The 18,760-nt window shown below is 38.6% G+C and overlaps 1 protein-coding gene across 2 annotated transcripts in view; it reads right to left on the bottom strand.

The window, feature by feature from the left end:
* KCNT2 (potassium sodium-activated channel subfamily T member 2) overlaps positions 1-14,635 on the bottom strand; it is a 425,317-nt gene extending 410,682 nt beyond the window's left edge. For both annotated transcript variants that reach the window (XM_055581824.1, XM_055581825.1), the window contains exon 1: positions 14,450-14,635. In XM_055581824.1, the coding sequence (XP_055437799.1) occupies positions 14,450-14,544 (95 nt within the window). In that variant the 5' untranslated portion in view covers positions 14,545-14,635. The remainder of the gene's footprint in view (positions 1-14,449) is intronic.
* Between the last annotated feature and the right edge of the window lie 4,125 nt (positions 14,636-18,760).

The following is an 18,760-nucleotide window of genomic DNA, read 5'->3' as shown; positions in this document are numbered from 1 at the left end:
GTTTTGGAAAAATTAAAGAAGGTATTATGTACTCATGGATTGAGAGAATTAATATTGGTAAAATGTCCACAGTACTCAAGGTAATCTAGAGATTCAATACAATCCGTATCAATATTCCAGTGGCATTCTTAATAGAAACCTAAAATTTTTATGGAATCATAAAAGACCCCAAATAGTCAAATCAATCTTGAGAAGGGAAAACAAAGCTGGAGGCAACATGCTCTCTGGTGTCAAAATATATTACAAAGCTATAATAATCAAAACAGTATGGTATTAGTACAAAAACCAACACTTGATCAGAACAGAATAGAGAACCCAGAAATAAGCCCATGCATATTTGGCCAATTAATTTACAACAAAGGAGGAGAGAATATACAATTAGGGCAAGGACAGTCTCTTCAATAAATGGTGCTGGGAAAATTGGACAGCCACACACAAAAGAATGAAACTGGACAATGACCTTACACCATGCAAAAAATTAACTGTGGATTAAAGACTTGAACGTAAGACCTGAAACTATAAAACTCCTAGAAGAAAACACAGGCAGTAAGGTCCCTCACACAGGCCTTGGTGATCATTTTAATCTGAGACCAAAATGAAAGGCAACAAAAGCAAAAGTAAACAAATGGAACTACTTCAAACTAGAAAGCTTCTACACAGAAGAGGAAACCATCAACAAACTGAAAAGGCTGCTTACTTAATGAAAGAAAATATGCACAATTGATAAATCTCGTATAGGACTGATATCTAAAATATATAAAGAACTTACACAATTCAATGGGCTTCCCAGGTGGAACAGTGGTAGAAAATCCACCTGCCAATGCAGGAGATGCAAGAGAAACAGGTTTGATCCCTGGGTTGAGAAGATCTCCTGGAGTAGGAAATGTCAATCCAGTCCAGTATTCTTGTCTGGGATACATCATGGACAGAGGACCCTGGTGGGCTACAGTCCACCTAGTCCACAACTAAGTGACTAAGCACTCATACACATACAACTCAAGAGCAAAAAAGCAAGCAATCCAATTAATAAATGGGCAGAAAATCTGAATATACTTTTTTTTTCAAAAAGACAATCAACAGGCCAATGAAAAAAGTCTCAGTATCATTAGTCATCAAGAAAATGTAAATCAAAACCACACTGAGATATCATTTCATACCTGTCAGAATGGCTACTATGAACAAAAAGAACAATATAACAACTGTTGCAGAGGCTGTGAAGAAAAGGGCACCCTCCTGCACTGCTGAGAATGTAAATTGATGCAGTTCCTCATGGAAAACACTACAAAGTTCTTCAAAAAATTAAAAATAGAACTATAATGTGATCCAGAAACTCCACTTTTGGGTATTTATCTGAAAAAAATGAAAATATGAACTCAAAGGGATATATGCAACCCTATGTTCATATCAATATTTATAATAGCTAACATACAGAACAATCTAAGACTCCACTGATGGATGAAAGTAATAAATAAATTCTGCCGTGTGTGTGTGTGTGTGTAATATATATGTATTTCACCCATTAAAAAAGAGAGAGAATAAAATCTTCATTTGTAACAACACAAATGGACCTCAAGGGCATTATGCTATGTGAAATAAGACAGAGAGACAAATACCATATGATCTCTCTTATATGTGGAATCCAAAAAATATATATATATAAATTTTACAAATGAAAAAGCTCACAGATACAAAAAAAGACTGCTGGTTGCCAGGGGCTCAGATAAGAAGTGGGAGAAATGGGTGAATTGTTTGTTTTAGTTTAAATAAATTGATTTATTTAAGGAAAATTGTACCTGCACTTTGAAAACATAAAAATGCATTCTCAGGAAAAAAAAAACTGAGGAGTCAGTTAGTCAAGAATATTGAATACTAGGCTGAGCAGTTTAAATTTCACGTAATAAGCATCAGTGACATGAATATTATGTTAAAATTATGTTAAGAAGATTGTGATGAAAACGCTTGAGTTGAATGAGACTTGAGTTGGCCATAGAGATTATTGGAGGTGGGGTGTGAGGGAAAGGCTTGCAACAATGAAGTAGAAAGGCTTGCACCAATGAAGTGTGCTAACAAGAGTTATATTAATTTAAATAAGAAAGAATGAAATCCTACCAAAAAAGGATAGAGATCAAAAACTAACTTAAAAGAAGCAAGTTGAAAAGACAATACAAAACTACTGTGAAGTTTTGAAATGGAGAATTCTGGAGGATTATAATGATATTGGTGATGGTGGATAAACTGAAAAAATATTCTAATTTGAGGCTATTTTTATCAATTACTTAGCAACCAGAAGTCTGCTGTAAAAACTATGCATTTAACATATATCTCTATGTATATGAAGATAAGAAAGGGCTATATGAATAATTAAATTCAGGATATTTACAAAGTCTTAACATAATATTAAATTATATAATATATACTTTAGGTATTTGTGGGAAAGGAAAATAAATTAATCTAACATTTGTGAGCAGGTGAGAATAACTACAATTCAGGCTTGTGTTTTTGGTTAGAATCCTTATAGATTCTACATTCAGTAACTGATCCCAGGCTCTACTGATTACATTTATCCTTCAGGTTCACAACAAAGAATATAGCTCTAAACTCACTTCATTCTTAATTCTGAATCAAAGCCATCTATATATCTATCTATATATAAACTTTTTAAGGATGATTACATGAAAGACTATAACCCATCAGTAACCTGGAGTTTTTTTTTGTTTTTGTTTTTGTTTTTTTTGTCCTGAAATACACTTGTGTGTGTCCTGTAGATGTGCTTGAAGTGAATAATTCTTTCTAGTTATATCAGCACCTGGCAGTGAGAATATCACAAAAGTCTTGTGAAATCTGCTATTCTTTTATGACAGAAGAGTGGGTGGGGACACTGTACACCAGGAAAGATCCCTGGGAACAATGTCCTTTCAATTTGAACACCAAGACAAGCTGTATTCCTCCTGAGCTGCAGGTTTATTTCTCATCTTATGTGACTGATGATATCTTTTGCTCTTGCTAACTCTGTTGTCCATCTCCAGTAGCTACTTAGAGAATCATGGAATTCTTACTGTGTACTGACTCTATACTGGATTCATTTTTGCCCCATTATTGCGTTTTCCTTCAGCTCCATTTTTCTATTTATGATATTGCAGGTGTTTATGTGGATCACTGCAATTTTTTTTAGAACAGGTGAAACATACTAATAGGTACGCCTCCATATTAAGGCCTCCATTAAGTAATTTCACATCACCATATTTAGACATCATAACATCTCACAAGAGGGTTTCCATGAGCATCAGCAAGATGGCTGAGAAAAATTAATTTCAGGTAGGTACCAATATCTTAGGGAGTAAAAGTATAGTAGAAAACCCCAAAGTTACATGAAAAATATTTAAAAACAAAACAAAAAACCTAGCCTTATAAAAAGAAAGGTAGTTGTTGTGAACTGTTGTGACTCCCGGGATGTCAATTACCTTTACCCATGCATGAGTGATAGTCACGCAGTCCTGTCTGACTCTCTGAGATCCCATGGACTTGTAGCCTGCCAGGCTCCTCCGTCCATGGAATTCTCCAGGCAAGACCACTGGAGTGGGTTGCTATTTCCTTCTCCAAGGTTGCCCATGCGTACTCAATTACTAAGTCATGTCCAACTTCTTGTGACCCCACAGACTATAGCCCACCAGGTTCCTCTGGCCATGTTATTTCCCAGGCAAGAATACTGGAGTGGATTGCCATTCCTTCTCCAGTCAATTACCTCTAGCCTATCTTTAATAAAAACAGCAATAAATATTTAAATAAATAAATAAATCTCTGCCTTGATTGTTTCACTAATTCCCTACTTTAATCCACTTTCTTCAGATTGTGAAAAGAACAGTACTCTATGTGGAGTGGAGGAAATTATTTTCTCCCAGAAAATATCATCCGTTTCAAAAATTCTGTAACTTTCCTGTTGAGTTACTCAAGTGATGCTGGCCTAAAGGGATGCAGATGGTCTGTGATTTTTCTACCTTCCAAAGTATTCACATTTGTTTGCATTTTGTTCTGTCTGTTATTTCACAGCATTAAACCACATTTGTTTAGTTGTAAACATAGTGGGTAGGCAGATTAATTAGATTCTGGTTCTAGCTCTTAGGGTTATGTAACTGGGAACAAGGCATGAATTTCTGTACCTCGGGACATTCATCTGTAAGAAGGGGAAGATAACCAGATTCCTCAGAGCTGGTATGAAGATTCAGTGAAATAATACACATGCTTAGAACAATGTGTGGTGTTCTACACCCTCTTCATATTATCATCTATTTTCATTTCATCTTCTGTATTTTCAGGGGAAACAGGTGGCATAGCACAGGAACTCTTGTAGAGAGACAGACAAGAAATAGAAACATAACACTGAAAGCTTCCATCTATAATTGGCCAGTGTCATCACTGCATGGTGCCACAGTGACTGAAGTCATCACCGTCCCTGTTGACCAGCTTGTGCAGCTTAACAATCACCGGATCTGATTCCGAGAGCATGGACTGGCATTTTCACTTTTGACAGACCTGACACCACAGGCTGTCCATTATTAAACCACACATTTGGTCCTTCTGTCCCAGGTTGTCTGCAACATGTAGACAATCTTCAAGTCTTCCCACAGGGAGTTGAATGAGGTTAAAATGTGTCAATTCACTTTTATCCCTCTTCACACGGTACTTTACAAGATGAGTTAAGGATGCCCCGGATATAGCAGTTCATCATTCTGTTTCTGTGCAAGGTGCAATGCAAGGCAGACAAGAACAAGCTGCCCTTTAGTCCTTAGATTCAGAGGTTTCTGGCTTTGTGTGCAAGTTCCTATTCTCACACAGACTTGGGCAATGTGAAAAGAAGAAGTAATAAAACTCTGAGTTCCAGGAAGACGCACACAGAGAGAAATGATTCTTGATCTTTAAAGCCGGGGCATCACTGCAGTAGTGCTAAGAGAGCTAAAGGGCTTCCCAGATGGTGGAGCAGTAAAGAATCCGCCTGCTAATGCAGGAGACACAGAAGCCGCAGGTTCCATCCCTGGGTCAGGAAGATCCCCAAGAGGAGGAAATGGCAACCAACTCCAGTATTCTTTTCTAGGGAATCCTATGGACAAAGGAGCCTGGGCTACAGCCCATGGGGTCACAAAAGAGTTGTACGTGACTGAGCATACTGAGCAAGAGAGCTGAAGCACAATCCAAAGACAGGCCCAGTAATGAATCTGAACAGGAAAGGGACTCGCTGCCAGTCAACAGTGCCCTATGGACCAGCCAGGTTTCTCAGCCTAGGTTTTTCTGTCTGTTTTTCCCTCACTGCTTCTATTTGTCAAGGAAGAAAAAAAAAAAGAAAATGACAAAGATCAATATGATTGATCCAAGAAAAAATTGGGGAGACAAATCTCACTTCCCTGGTCTTGCTTTTCTGCAAATGCTCTTTCTTGAACCCTAGGAGTACATCCCCTCTACTCCTTTCAGGGTATGAGAACTTTTCAGCCTCTATGGAATCCCCTCCCCAACTACAATCCCATCCCTGCTTCCCAACCAAAGCAGACAAGTAAACCTACCAGGGATACACTGAATTCATCTACATAAATAATTTACTTTTCAAAGTAAGAGCAGTGCTTCCTCCTTCCCTTGAAACTGTACTACAACTCAGATTCTCCTTAAGAGAATCTAGTTCTGGTTATTAAAAAAACAAGGTCAGAAATTTTGTGTTCACTCTTCTGCTTCCAGATGACCAGACATAAGGGACCCAATGCCATTCTCAGAGTGCTTTCTTGCCTTCACAATGTCTGAGCTTCTATTTATCTGCTGGAAACACATATGTGGTCTCCCTTGTATATGACAGATATGCAATCAAATATCACAGTGGCTCGAGGTCATGCAGTACCCAGATGCTGGGACAAATGATGAGGCCAACTGTACATGAACAAGGCTTTGGGTTAGAGAGATGGTAGAGAATACAAGGGAACCTCAGCTCCTAAGGAACCACAGCTTCTGTTCTGCAATACACAAGCATATAACAAAACAACAGTGACATAATGCATAACTTAGAAATGTTATCAGTATTAATGATCGTCTTAGGCAAAAGAAAACTAATAATGTAATTTGGTTGGTAGAATAAAGCTCATGATTGCAATATGTGGCAAATTTCTCGGTTTCTATGTCAATTAGAATTGACACACAATAATCATTATTTATAAGTGTGTATTAGGTATATTTAAAATGGATTATATTAAATGTTTGACAGATTAACAACATTCTATATTTTATAGAAATGCAAGGGTAAAATATATATCTAAGGTAGTCTTTATAATTTTCTTTTTCATAACATTTGGTTCATTTGCTTACAACATTAAAAACCTTACATACCACCCCCATGACTATCAGAAAGAAGTTTGTGGCTCAGTTTATCTTTATCTATTCTACCTGGGCGGTACACTCAGTGTGAAGGGGACTGCAAGTCCCCCAACTTTGCTTGGATTGTAGTTTTTATGACTGCATACAACCAGTTTGAATTTGTACTGAGGCTGAGATTTTCTCAGTGCTATATATGCACCTTTCTTCTCACTATTCTCTAAATAATTTTCTCTTAAATTGCAATCTGATTACTATCTGATTATTAAGATCCCAAGACCTATTTTAAAAATTCCATATCTAGTCAAAAACTGTCAAAGAGTAAAAGTAACTGTTCTTCTGGATCATTACCTATTGTTTTGATTCTTCTATAGAGAAATTTTAAATTAGCAACTTAAGACTTAGGAAAAACATTAATTTAAAAATATCTTGATTGAAAAAACTCTTGATCAAAAGTATCAAATATTGCTCAGAAAAGGTCACCATTATTTAATTTCATAGTATAAATATACAAAGGAACTGGTGAAATATCACTGTAAAAAATACTTATTTTTGTTTCATTTTCTAAAGGCAATTGAGACAAGCACAACACATAAGTAAGACAACATTGGCAACATAAAAATACACTAATAAAAACAGATGAACCATCAATGACAAAATAATATATAAACATATGAACAAGAGCATGACTGGAAACCCCAGAAGTATCACATTATGGCTAAGTATATTATTAATTTAATGTTTATTTTGTACCAATATTGAAGACCACAATAAATTTTCATTTATATTATTTATCTTTTTTTTAAAAAAAAAGGCCAGTGTTCGTCGCTCAGTTATGTCTGACTCCTTTGGGACCCCATGGACTGTAGCACACCAGGCTTCTCTGTTTCTGGGATGTCAAGCAAGAATTCTGCAGTGGGTTTACACACACACATATATATATGTGTGTGTGTAAAGTCAATTTTTACACCATTACCTATTTCAGTAGCAGGTAATATTTTTATTGCCTTATTCAGAGATTTCTCTTAATACAACAGCTCTAACAGATATAGAACTATCTGGACTCTTGAATAATAAATGCTGAAATCATTTTTATAGATATTGCATATGCATGGTTGGTTCCACTCTGTATAGATAATATACAGATAACTGGATAATTAATTAAACAGTAAAATTAAAATTTAATTATTTTTAATAGCACAAAATATTTTAAAAAGTGTATTACTGACCTGAATATAAACATTCAGAATAAAAACTTTACATTAAATGGATACTTTCAAAATAATACATAATTTAATAAGGGAGATAAAATTGATAACATATAAATTTGCCATGTGCCAATCCAAAACCATTACCCCAATTCAATTTGATTATGTAAAGTCACAGAAAATAATTTTTTTAATAGAAAACTTAAAAAAAACTACAGAGAAAAAATAACAACAAAAAATAAAGTCACATATTTACATTGTATGATATATAAACTTACCTATACTCCAAAAGCTATCCAACATTCTCTCCATTTTATAAATACCTCAACTATTAATTAATTGAACTGTACTTTTTGTTCAAGTTCTTTTATATTTTCAATTACCACAATGCATTAGGTGACTTGTTTGCATTATGTGTGAATGTCAACTATAAAATATGAATGATACACTTAAAATTACTTGAGTTGCAACACCTGACCAAATATCTGAACACTAGAATAATGTTAATTAAATAAATGGCCTACTCCCATATGACTGCAACTGAGAATTGTCCATTAACAGCAATTTATCTACACTTGTGATAATTTATCCACATCTAGTGCATTGTGTTCCAAACTTTAAAATTAGTAAGTCATGATGAAGGATGAGGATGGCTCGTCCAAACTGTCTGAAGACATTTAAGACCTGAAATTTACCAATCTTTAACTGCAAGAGAATATTCTAAACCTTTATGATTTTATAAATCTTAAAACACTAAAATAGGGGAAAAATGTATTTTTAACCCTACAATTTTATGTATTACAGAATGGTCCCCACAGAAAATCAATTAAATTTTCAGTCTCTACTCATATTGGTTTCAATTACAGAGTAACTTTGATGATATTAAGTAGTCTAAATATTAGATTTAAAGTATATAGAAGACTTTGAGCCATCTCTAGTGATTTTAGCTACTTTATTTTCAAGCAAACACTGAATATACTACTTACAAATGGTGGATGCTCTTCTTGACATTCTCAAAATAGAAATTATGTAAGGACATCATCATAACATAAGCAATACTGTCAACATCTTGGCAGAAATTCACTTAAAATTATATCTGTGAACTCCTCCCTGATGAAGCCCTGTTTTCACATCCTTTCTTATGTTCTTCCCAAAGCCTAACTTCACGAGGCCCTGAGATGTAGCATGCATTCAAACATTAGCTGACTGGATAAAAGACTGCTCAGTTCAGTTCAGTCACTCAGTCTTATCTGACTCTTTATGACACCATGGACAGCAGGACACCAGGCTTCCCTGTCCATCACCAACTCCCGGAGCTCAAACTCATGTCCATTGAGTCAGTGATGCCATCCAGCCATCTCATCCTCTGTCGTCCCTTTCTCCTCCTGCCTTCAATCTTTCCCAGCATCAAGGTCTTTTCCAATGAGTCGGCTCTTCGCATCAGGTGGCCAAAGTATTGGAGTTTCAACTTCAGCATCAGTCCTTCCAATGAATATTCAAGACTGATTTTCTTTAGGTTTGACTGGTTTCATCTCTTTGCAGTCCAAGGGATGCTCAAGAGTCTTCTCCAACACCACAGTTCAAAAGCATCAATTCTTTGGTGCTCAGCCTTCTTTATGGTCCAGCTCTCACATCCATACATGAATACTGGAAAATCCATAGCTTTGACTAGACAGACCATTGTCGGTTAAGTAATATCTCTGCTTTTTAATATGCTGTCTAGGCTTTTCATAGTTTTTCTTCCAAGGAGCAAGTGTCTTTTAATTTCATGGCTATGTGAAATTGCATCTGCAGTGACTTTGGAGCCCAAGAAAATAAAGTCTGTCAGTGTTTCCATTGTTTCCCCATCTATTTTCCATGAAGTGTTTGGACCAGATGCCATGATCTTAGTTTTCTGAATGTTGAGTTTTAAGCCAACTTTTTCACTCTCCTCTTTCAGTTTCATCAAGAGGCTTTTTGCTGCTGATACTGCTAAGTCGCTTCAGTCGTGTCCAACTCTGTGCGACCCCATAGACGGCAGCCCACCATGCTTCCCCGTCCCTCCCTGGGATTCTCTAGGCAAGAACACTGGAGTGGGTTGCCATTTCCTTCTCCAATGCATGAAAGTGAAAAGTGAAAGTGAAGTCGCTCAGTTGTGTCCAACTCTTAGCGACCCCATGGACTGCAGCCCACCAGGATCCTCCATCCATGGGATTTTCCAGGCAAAAGTACTGGAGTGGGGTGCCATTGCCTTCTCCAAAGAGGCTTTTTAGTTCCTCTTAACTTTCTGCCATAAGGGCACTGTCATTTGTATAGCTTAGGTTATTGATATTTTTTCCTGTAATCCTGATTCCAGGTTGTGCTTCATCCAGCATGGCATTTCGCATGGAAGGTACCCTGGAGAAAGAAAAGGCAACCTACTCCAGTATTGTTGCCTGGGAAATCCCATGGAGAGAGGAGCCGGGTAGGCTACAGTCCATAGGGTCACAAAGAGTCGGACACAACTGAACATGAGCATTAGAGGATAAGATTTACACGATGATCCATTGATGTGTATATTACATAAGTATTCCATATATTTCACATAGAATTACTTCCCTGGTGGCTTAGATGATAAAGCGTCTGCCTACAATGTGGGAGACCTGGGTTCAATCCCTGGGTTGGGAAGATCCCCTAGAGAAGGAAATGGAAACCCACTCCAGTACTTTTGCCTGGAAAATCCCATGGTCAGAGGAGCCTGGTAGGCTACAGTCCATGGGGTCACAAAGAGTCGGACAAGACTGAGCAACTTCACTTTCACATGGAATACAGATCTATTACATATACATTATGCATATACATACATATTACATGTGTTTTACATGTGTGTCTGTTTCCCTACCAAAAGGTGGTAAAATATAAATATAAGTGAATTATCTGTGGTTAGTTTACAGAAAATCTATAGTGTGGAATATACACTTCTGTATTATGACAGACTCACCAATATTTCCTCTTTAACATTACCCTTTCATGCATCAGTGATATGCCTCACTCATTTTTACATGCCAATCCACCATATCTTATTAAGACTGAACTTAAAATTCTTAAAATGAAGAGCTCTACTTTCCTCTCCTCTAATTCTCCCCCATCATTTCTAGAATGTGCCTCTAGATGGGGAATATATCCATCTTGATGCAGATTCTACCAGAAGCAGACCTTGAGATAAGGATGGAAGTATAAGTAGTTTACTTGGGAAATGATCCAGAAAATACCAGTTAGAGAGAGAGGGAAGAAAGCTAATAAAGCTCACAATATCAAGCCAGTTACCCCCCCCCCATACCAATTAGAGTGGGGTCCCATAGGACACAGTATAAAGAATATAAGCCAGAGTGGTCCCAACCAAGGAACTAGAAGGCTACAGTATTTATCTAACAAATCTGTATTTACTCAGTGGTACTTCTGACTTGCTCTCCAAGAGGGCCGGGTGTGCACATAAGGCCAAGAGGAAACAAACAAAAAATATCAAGCAGAGGGTGTTCCTAGAAAATATCCAGAAAATATGGGCAGAGCACTAAATGCATCTGTTGGCAGAACTGTCTACTTATTCCCGGATTAAAGAGTGCTTTCTCCTTTTCTCTGTAGGAATTGAGCCCACGAAGATAACTGAGAACAGCATTGCTACTCACACTTAATGGCAAAGAAAAATTTGTGACCACACTAAAGGCAAAAGAGATGACTTCACTTGCAAACTTAGACTCGTGGATTAAGAAGGGAACGCAATGAAGAGCACCTCACCTATGCTAGATTCCATAAAATTATTCTTATAAATTGAAATTTAATTAGGTAGAGGGAAATTAGGAGCTTCCTAAGTAATTTGAGTCACAAAGGACTGAACCCAAGTGTCATCTTTATACTTGTAAGGTATATCACCATAACAAGTATTTAATTTCCCAGAAACTGAGTCTCCTAGTCCTTAAAATAAGTACCTGTAATTCAAGGACTATCAGAGAATTGACTGAAATAATAACTATCATAAGTTAACTTATACATAGGTCTTTACATGTATGTTACACACACACATACACATATAACTTATAGGATAGCTAACATATAGCACTAGTTAAGTACTCAGTGTAAACTGCTAGTTTTACAGGAATATCTTACAGAAATAAAATTACTGAAATCTGTAACAGCTGAATGACTTGCCTAAGGCCACTCAGGTAGTGAATAAAAAAGCGCAGCACTGAAATCTGGGTTCTCCCTATTAATCAAAGGATCTTGTCTTCAAAGATGGACAACAAACAAAACCAAAATTAAACAGTAAGTTTTCATGGAGACACAAAATTACCTTTAAATGTGAATGAACAATGTTTAAAATGTTAATACTGTAACCGAATAGGACCGTATGGGGAGTTCCCAAGACAGATTTCCCCCCACCATGTCCTCTGCCTGCCCCTTGTCTGTAGAAAACTTTAGCCTCCGAGGCTGAGTTCCAAAGAATAAATTTAATTAGGGAAGTGGGGAAATAGCAGAAAGAAAGGAAAACAGTCAAGTAAAACAAAATAAGAATATGTCAGCCATTAAACAAAGTCAAGGACCTCAACGGCCATCAAAACATTCTGAGCCCTGATCTTTAGGCTGTTCTGTAGACACTAAGACCCCCACTAGGTGGAAAAAGTTAACTTCCTGCTGTCCACAACCTGGTAGACCCCAAGCTGGTTTAGAACCAGAAAGTTGAACATGTAGACTCCTGATTACCTCATCACCAACCAATCAAAAGAATGTCCAGGAGTTGTACACACTGCACAACTGCACCTCCTCCACATTCTGTCTTTAAAAACATCTCCCTGAAAGCTATTGGGAAGTTTAGGCATTTCTAGAACCAGCTACCTGGACTCCTTGCTTGGTGCCCTGAAATAAAGGCTGCACTTGCCAGGGCTTCCCTGGTGGCTCAGCAATAAAGGCTGCATTTGCCAGGGCTTCCCTGGTGGCTCAGATGTTAAAGAGTCTGCCTGCACTGCGGGAGACTCAGTTCCATCCCTAGGTCAGGAAGTTGCCCCTGGAGAAGGAAATGGCAACCCATTCCAATATTCTTGCCTGGAAAATCCCATGGACAGAGGAGTCTGGCAGGCTACAGTCCACGGGGTTGCAAAGAGTTGGACACGACTCAGCGACTTCACTTTTTCTTTTGCCTTCACCACAAAGCATTGTCAGTAGATTGGCTTTACTGCACAGGCAAGTGGACCTAAGTTTAGTTTGGTAACAATACTTTATTTTATTAGTAAATATGGACAAATTTTAGAGTTAAACTTGGGATAGTATAAACTTATATTATAAAAGGGATTTTAAAAGTGCAAAACATTTTTTAACATGGCAATGACTCATTTAGGATGCATTCAACTAACCAAAATTCTTAATTAACTAAATATCTTCAGCATCCCTAGAAAAGTAAGGGCAACCCCATAAGCAATCATTATCTTAGATATGATGTTTAAAAAACAAACAAGGCTACCACCACCTGTCTGAAATATGTCCTCTATGTACTCTGCCCAACTCACATTTTTGCAATGAAGATTTCTATTCAATTAATACATGATGATCCTGATGTCCTGAAGTAACAAATATAGATCCAATCTCTATGATAAGCCACTGAGCTAAGTTAAAATAGTGTATCTAAATGTCAATTAGCACTGAAATTGTTTAATTATTCTTTTCTTCATCTTTAGTCAACCAGAACACCTTACTTACCAAGCATACTGGTATGAATTCTTTAATTTTTATCAATGTATACATTTTTGCCTAAAGAGATTGAACTGAAATATCATCTACAAAACATCTATATCTCTTTAAATTACTAATATGAGACCAAAGAAGAAGGCCACAATTGATGCCCCAGATAAAATCCCCTGTGTGTAGTGTGGGTTTGTATTGGGAGCTGAGATGGGAGGAAGGTATTTCCCAGTGGTTGAACAAGGAAATTCTGAATGGGGCCAATATGGGTTTTTTATGTAATTAAAACAGAACAGCAATACCAAACTGAAGTTTAATGAAACATTTCAGTTGAGTTGAAAGTCTAGTTAGTATACACGTATTATTTTAAAACAAGGAAATGTGGCATGTGATACCTAAATGACTATTTCAGAAAATACCAAATTCAATGAAACATAAAATGTGCTTTTTAAAAAATAATAATAAGACATAAAAAGAGTAATTCCAAAAGTTTAACGAGGCAAAGCAGTGATGCTACAGATAAAACACATGAGCAATATGTTGCTAATAACATTCTAGTTTTGAAAATCATGTTTTAATTTTGTGACATATATACTATTTAGGTTAAATACATTATTTATGAGAAGGTTGGATCATGCTATACGAACACATTATGAATAATAATCATGGTTACCCGTTCAAAGTGAGTTTTTCCAACTGCAAACGCTGTCATTTTCACTAACTACCTGTTACATATTGAAACCAACTGTCTACCTGCGTCTCCAAATGCTTAAAAAGCATAAAATTCCCAGTGGCAGGTGGACACCTAATCAGGTGTGCTTTTTCAATCAACTCGGATGCATTTCGAATTTGATTAACAACAGCCAAGGGAAAAATATGAAAACCGATCGGCAGTGATGCTGCGTGCCATTTGGACGTACTATACCTCTCACACTAGCCTCATCCACACCCTGGGAAAGCACAGATAGACAAAAAAATAAGCACCAAATAAATGCAATAAATACATTGCAGGGGTCCGAAAGTGAAAAGGAGTTCCTTGCCTACACCAGTTGCCCTATAGTCAAAATGGAGAGACACGTCAGTCCCTCTCCCTCCCTCCCCCAAGCTCTGGCTCCCTTTCCTCGTCTCCCTCCTTTTAGCCTTTCGGCCTCGCTATCCCTTCCTTTTCCAGCTGTATCTCCGGAGCCACACTGCAGCACACCACTCACCTGTCGTCGTTCTGCCATCCTTGGTCCCCGAGCAGCAAATCCCGAAACCTGTACCTGGGAGGCAGAGGGGGCACTTCGCTCTCCAAATCAACCATCCTTCCTCAAAGAGTGGGAAACGTGAGACAACGAATGGAGGAGGCAAGGAGGGCGAGCGAAAGAAAATATTAAGGAGTGGGGGGGCGAGGACTTCGTCAAAGGAGGCGGCGGGAAGGAGGACCGCAGCAGGGGAAGGGGCCTGGGAGGGGGGAGGGGGTCTGCGCCCAGCCGGAAGCTGAGGCCGAAAGGGGCCGGCTCCTCTCCTCCGGAGGGTGTGATGGGGATGATGCAAACCCAGCCCAGGAGCAAAAGTCTGGCTCTGACAAGGACCGACGATGCCAAGGAACCGCCCCCAGGCTGGGCGCCGCCTCTGGTCGCCAGGACTCGGGGGAGGCGGGAATGCAAAAGTTACTTCGCCCGAAAAAAAAGAGAAAAGACGCGCGGTGCCTAGAAAGAGAGGAGAGGGGTGGGCGTGCGCACAGCGCGAGGGTGAAAGCCCGTCCTGCCCGGCTGCAGGCGCGACCCTCCTCGGAGGGTAGCCCAGCTTGCAGCAGGTTCCCGCAGGCGGACGCCCCGCACGGCCGCGCAGGCGCCGGGGGCCCTGGGGTGGGGGTCCCGGCGCAGCGCAAGGGCTCTCCCCGTGGGCGGGGCCGCCGCGGAGGCCCCGCCAATGAGACGCCCCTCGTTAACGGTGACGGAGGTGCCGGGGGACTACCAATGGGGGCGAGCCTAATTAGTGGGTTCCCGGGCTGAAATCCCCTCCTTCGAAGGAGGGAGACCCGCGCGTGTCGAATGTCCCCAGGTCACCCGGCTCCTCGTCTTTGGCCGCCTTCAGCCAGGTAGGCAGCGTGGAAATGGCACGTTCCTGGAGAGGGAATCCCCGCTCCCAGCTACAGGAAAGTCCTAGTTTGTTTTTTTTTTTTTTTCTCACAGACTGAAAGCCAGGGAGGTGTTTTCCCTGATCCTGGAAAGGAATGAATAAGGGCCACTTTAGGCCGCTGCAGAGAAGTGTTTAGATGCTGGCAGGGAGGGCGCATTGGAATGCGTGGAGGATGACATACTAGGGCAAGAGTGTGGTGCTGTGGGCTTCCATGTGGCCTTCGCCTTGCTCAGTGCGCCCCTGTTAGTGGTCCACGCGGGCAGAGGAAGGGTGAATCCGAGGTTCCACAGCCTACTTTTCAGAATGGACCGCAGCTTATGAGAACATGCCTATGTTGCTCTTCTACCAAACACCGATTCCATCAGGGTATGTACATTCGGACACCAACTACTCTTCCTCTGAGAGAAACGGGCCTGAGGGTACAGAGAAGATTGTGTCACGGCCAGTGGCCTCAGGGATCTCATCGTTTGCTTGGAGGATCAAGCTTATAAATGAAGTGATACAACATGAGACACAGTAATCCAGCAACATACAGGTTTTGGAAATACCTATGAGATAACACACTTTTTCATGCACGGAAGGGTCAAGACAGAAAATGAACGAAGTCTTTTATGTTACTTTGCAACTTACTCGAGGAAACAGAAGAAAGCAGTGGAGCAGGGAGAATCCTATGAGTGCATGCAAAATGATAGTTTAAAATGTTTTGTTCATTCAGGAGTCAGTGATTAATTTGGTATGATTAAATTTTCAGTGAGGTCATGGAGTGGAGGGTTAAATACAGAAAGTTAGAAATTCAACAAGAAGTCAAAATGTAGAAGCAGAGAAAATCGAGTGAGCACCTACCTAAATCTTAAGAATCAGTGGAAATAGATGTCTCTTATCTTACAGATCCTACCCATTCCTCCAGACCCACCTCAAATGACATATCGTCTAATAGATTTCCTGATGCTTCCAGTTGGCTAAGATACCTTCTTCCTTTGAACCCTTCATACCCTTTGTGAGTGTTTTGCTTGGAGTGCTTATTATTTTCTGGCCAGCTGTGTGATTACTGTGCATTTTTCTGCATCTTATCCCCCTTCCCGTGGCTTATCTTTCTAGCACAGTGCCTTCAAAATGAGTAACATCTCAACACATACTGTTGAGATGCATTAAAAGCTCCTAAACCTAGGAAGTTAATCTTTTTTTTTTCACTTTGGCTTTAGCTCCAAAGATATGTGTTTATGGTTTGCTTTGTTGTGTGTGTGTGTGTGTGTGTGTGTTTTGCCACCACTTTGCCAAATGAGAAAGGTAAATTGGTACATTGTTAGTTTAGGTGGGATGGGCTGGGGCTGGGGAGAAAATATCTGTTTTATATTTTGGACCTTATCATCTGCTATAAAGATAGCTTTGTGAAGTTTACTTTTTTGTTTTTGTTTTTTTTTTTTTACTGTTCCAGGCTAGTATTTATATTTTTATTTATATTATTATAGTCTGCTTTTATATACATGGCAGAAATCTGAAGTACTTATGTATCAGTAACCAATTCAGAAGCAAGGCACTAAAATAAAGGAAAAAGTAGCTGTTTAGTGTTGGATTCTTGTCATGTTACAGATTAGAGAGTAAACTGGCAGCATTTGAATTAAAAGAAAGCTGTGCACCCTCACCCTTATGACAGTTTGAATTATTTGGTTTCCAAGTACCCAGGAAACATTTTAAGAGGGAACAAGTATCTCAGGTAGAAAGAAAAAAAAAAGGAATAAATAAAAACTTGCTCCGCTAGTAGTGTCATAGCCCAGCTGTCAAGGATACAAAGGGTACAAAGGACCCTACTGTGTCAAAGCAAGTGGAGATCAATATGTGCCTTACAATTGTCACCAGTGAAGAATCTTATCTTTCTGAATTTAAGAAAATTAAAAGAATGATGCAATATAACAAATACTATCCTGATAATCTTAAATTATAGCAATATTTGGGCATTGAAACTTAATTTTTTTCAGTTTTCTGAAGGCAGACTTTTCATGTTTTGTCATTAATTTTTACTTTTAGCTCTCCCAGCTGTCTTTCTATACTTTTTACTCTTTTTTTCATGCCGAGTCATGCCATTTCCTGCTGTTAAAACATACTTTCCTCTTTCGCTCTTTTTATCTTGGTTTCCTTTTTTCAGTGTGCTCATTTAATCTCCTATTTCATAGACTCTTTCTCTGTGTGTGTGTGTATGTGTGTGTGTGTGTGTGTGTGTGAAAGCTTTCATTTTACCATGACATGAGAGTCGATTTTTAGAAACAATTTTAACTTGGTTCTGTACAATTTTGCAACTTCCTCGCTGGTAATCTTAGGTGATCAAATCAAAATCTAGTGTAGATGAGAGCAATAGACTAATTTGATCTCATAATACTAAGAGAACACTCACCACAACTCTTCTGAATTACAATAGTGATGGAGTAGACCATGCCTAGACTGATAATTAGGGAGAAGATTCATTACCTAGTCTTTCCAGAAACAGATTTCAGAATATCTTCTAATTTCTTCCTTTTTCAGTACAGAAAAGTTATTTTTTTTAGGTCTTTGATTTCCAGTACATTAATTATATTAATATTTAAATATAAAAATAAATGAGAGTAGATTGAAGAATGATTGAAGAGTGAGTGAAGAGTAAAGATAATGAGTGGAAAAGGATTTTGCTTACAAAATGCAATTTCTTGATAATTATCTTGTGAATAATAAGCATGGTTGGAAGTATAGAATATGTTGGGGTTTTTTACCCAAAAATATATGCACATTACATGTGTTATTTTTATGGGACCATTTTTAAAACTGCCAGTGATTATGTCTACTGAGGCCTATAAAAGTTGTTTGAAAATAAATTTTGAATAGAAAAAAATAACTTTATGTATGTTAGGCTTCCTACTTCATAGATCCTTCATCTGTGTAGGCAAAAAGAAGGTGGGATAACCCACATCTATTCAGCATCATTAAGTTACATAGCAGCATTTCAATGTAAAAGAGAAAGATGTGTTCAGTTAATTTTTTTAACAAAGATTCATGAAGTCATCACTACAAATTAAACTTCTCATAGTCTAAGGGGGCAGGAGAAGGCCATCCAATAGGTACACTAGAATATGGCAACACTAGTAATTGTCACTGTCAGCGTGCTGCTGAGGAGCACAGAGAGACATCTCATTCTGCTTTGGAAAAATCAGGAAGGCTTTCTGGAGGAGATGACATTTACACTAAAGAGTTTTAAAAGCAAATGAGAGCATCACTAACTACACAGGTACAGATAATGGATATGAGAAAGCGATAGCAGATTCCAGCAAATGCAAAAGTTTCTTGTAGTTTGAGTTCAGGGTGTATATTTAGGTCAGGAGGGGACAGAGAGAAGAGAGAAAAATTGGCAGGAAGACTGGCAGTCAGGA

This window comes from Bubalus kerabau, chromosome 5 (assembly GCF_029407905.1).
Source record: "Bubalus kerabau isolate K-KA32 ecotype Philippines breed swamp buffalo chromosome 5, PCC_UOA_SB_1v2, whole genome shotgun sequence".
NCBI lineage: Eukaryota > Metazoa > Chordata > Mammalia > Artiodactyla > Bovidae > Bubalus > Bubalus kerabau.
Note: the sequence above shows the minus strand (reverse complement) of the source record. Positions and strands in the feature narration are given on the sequence as shown.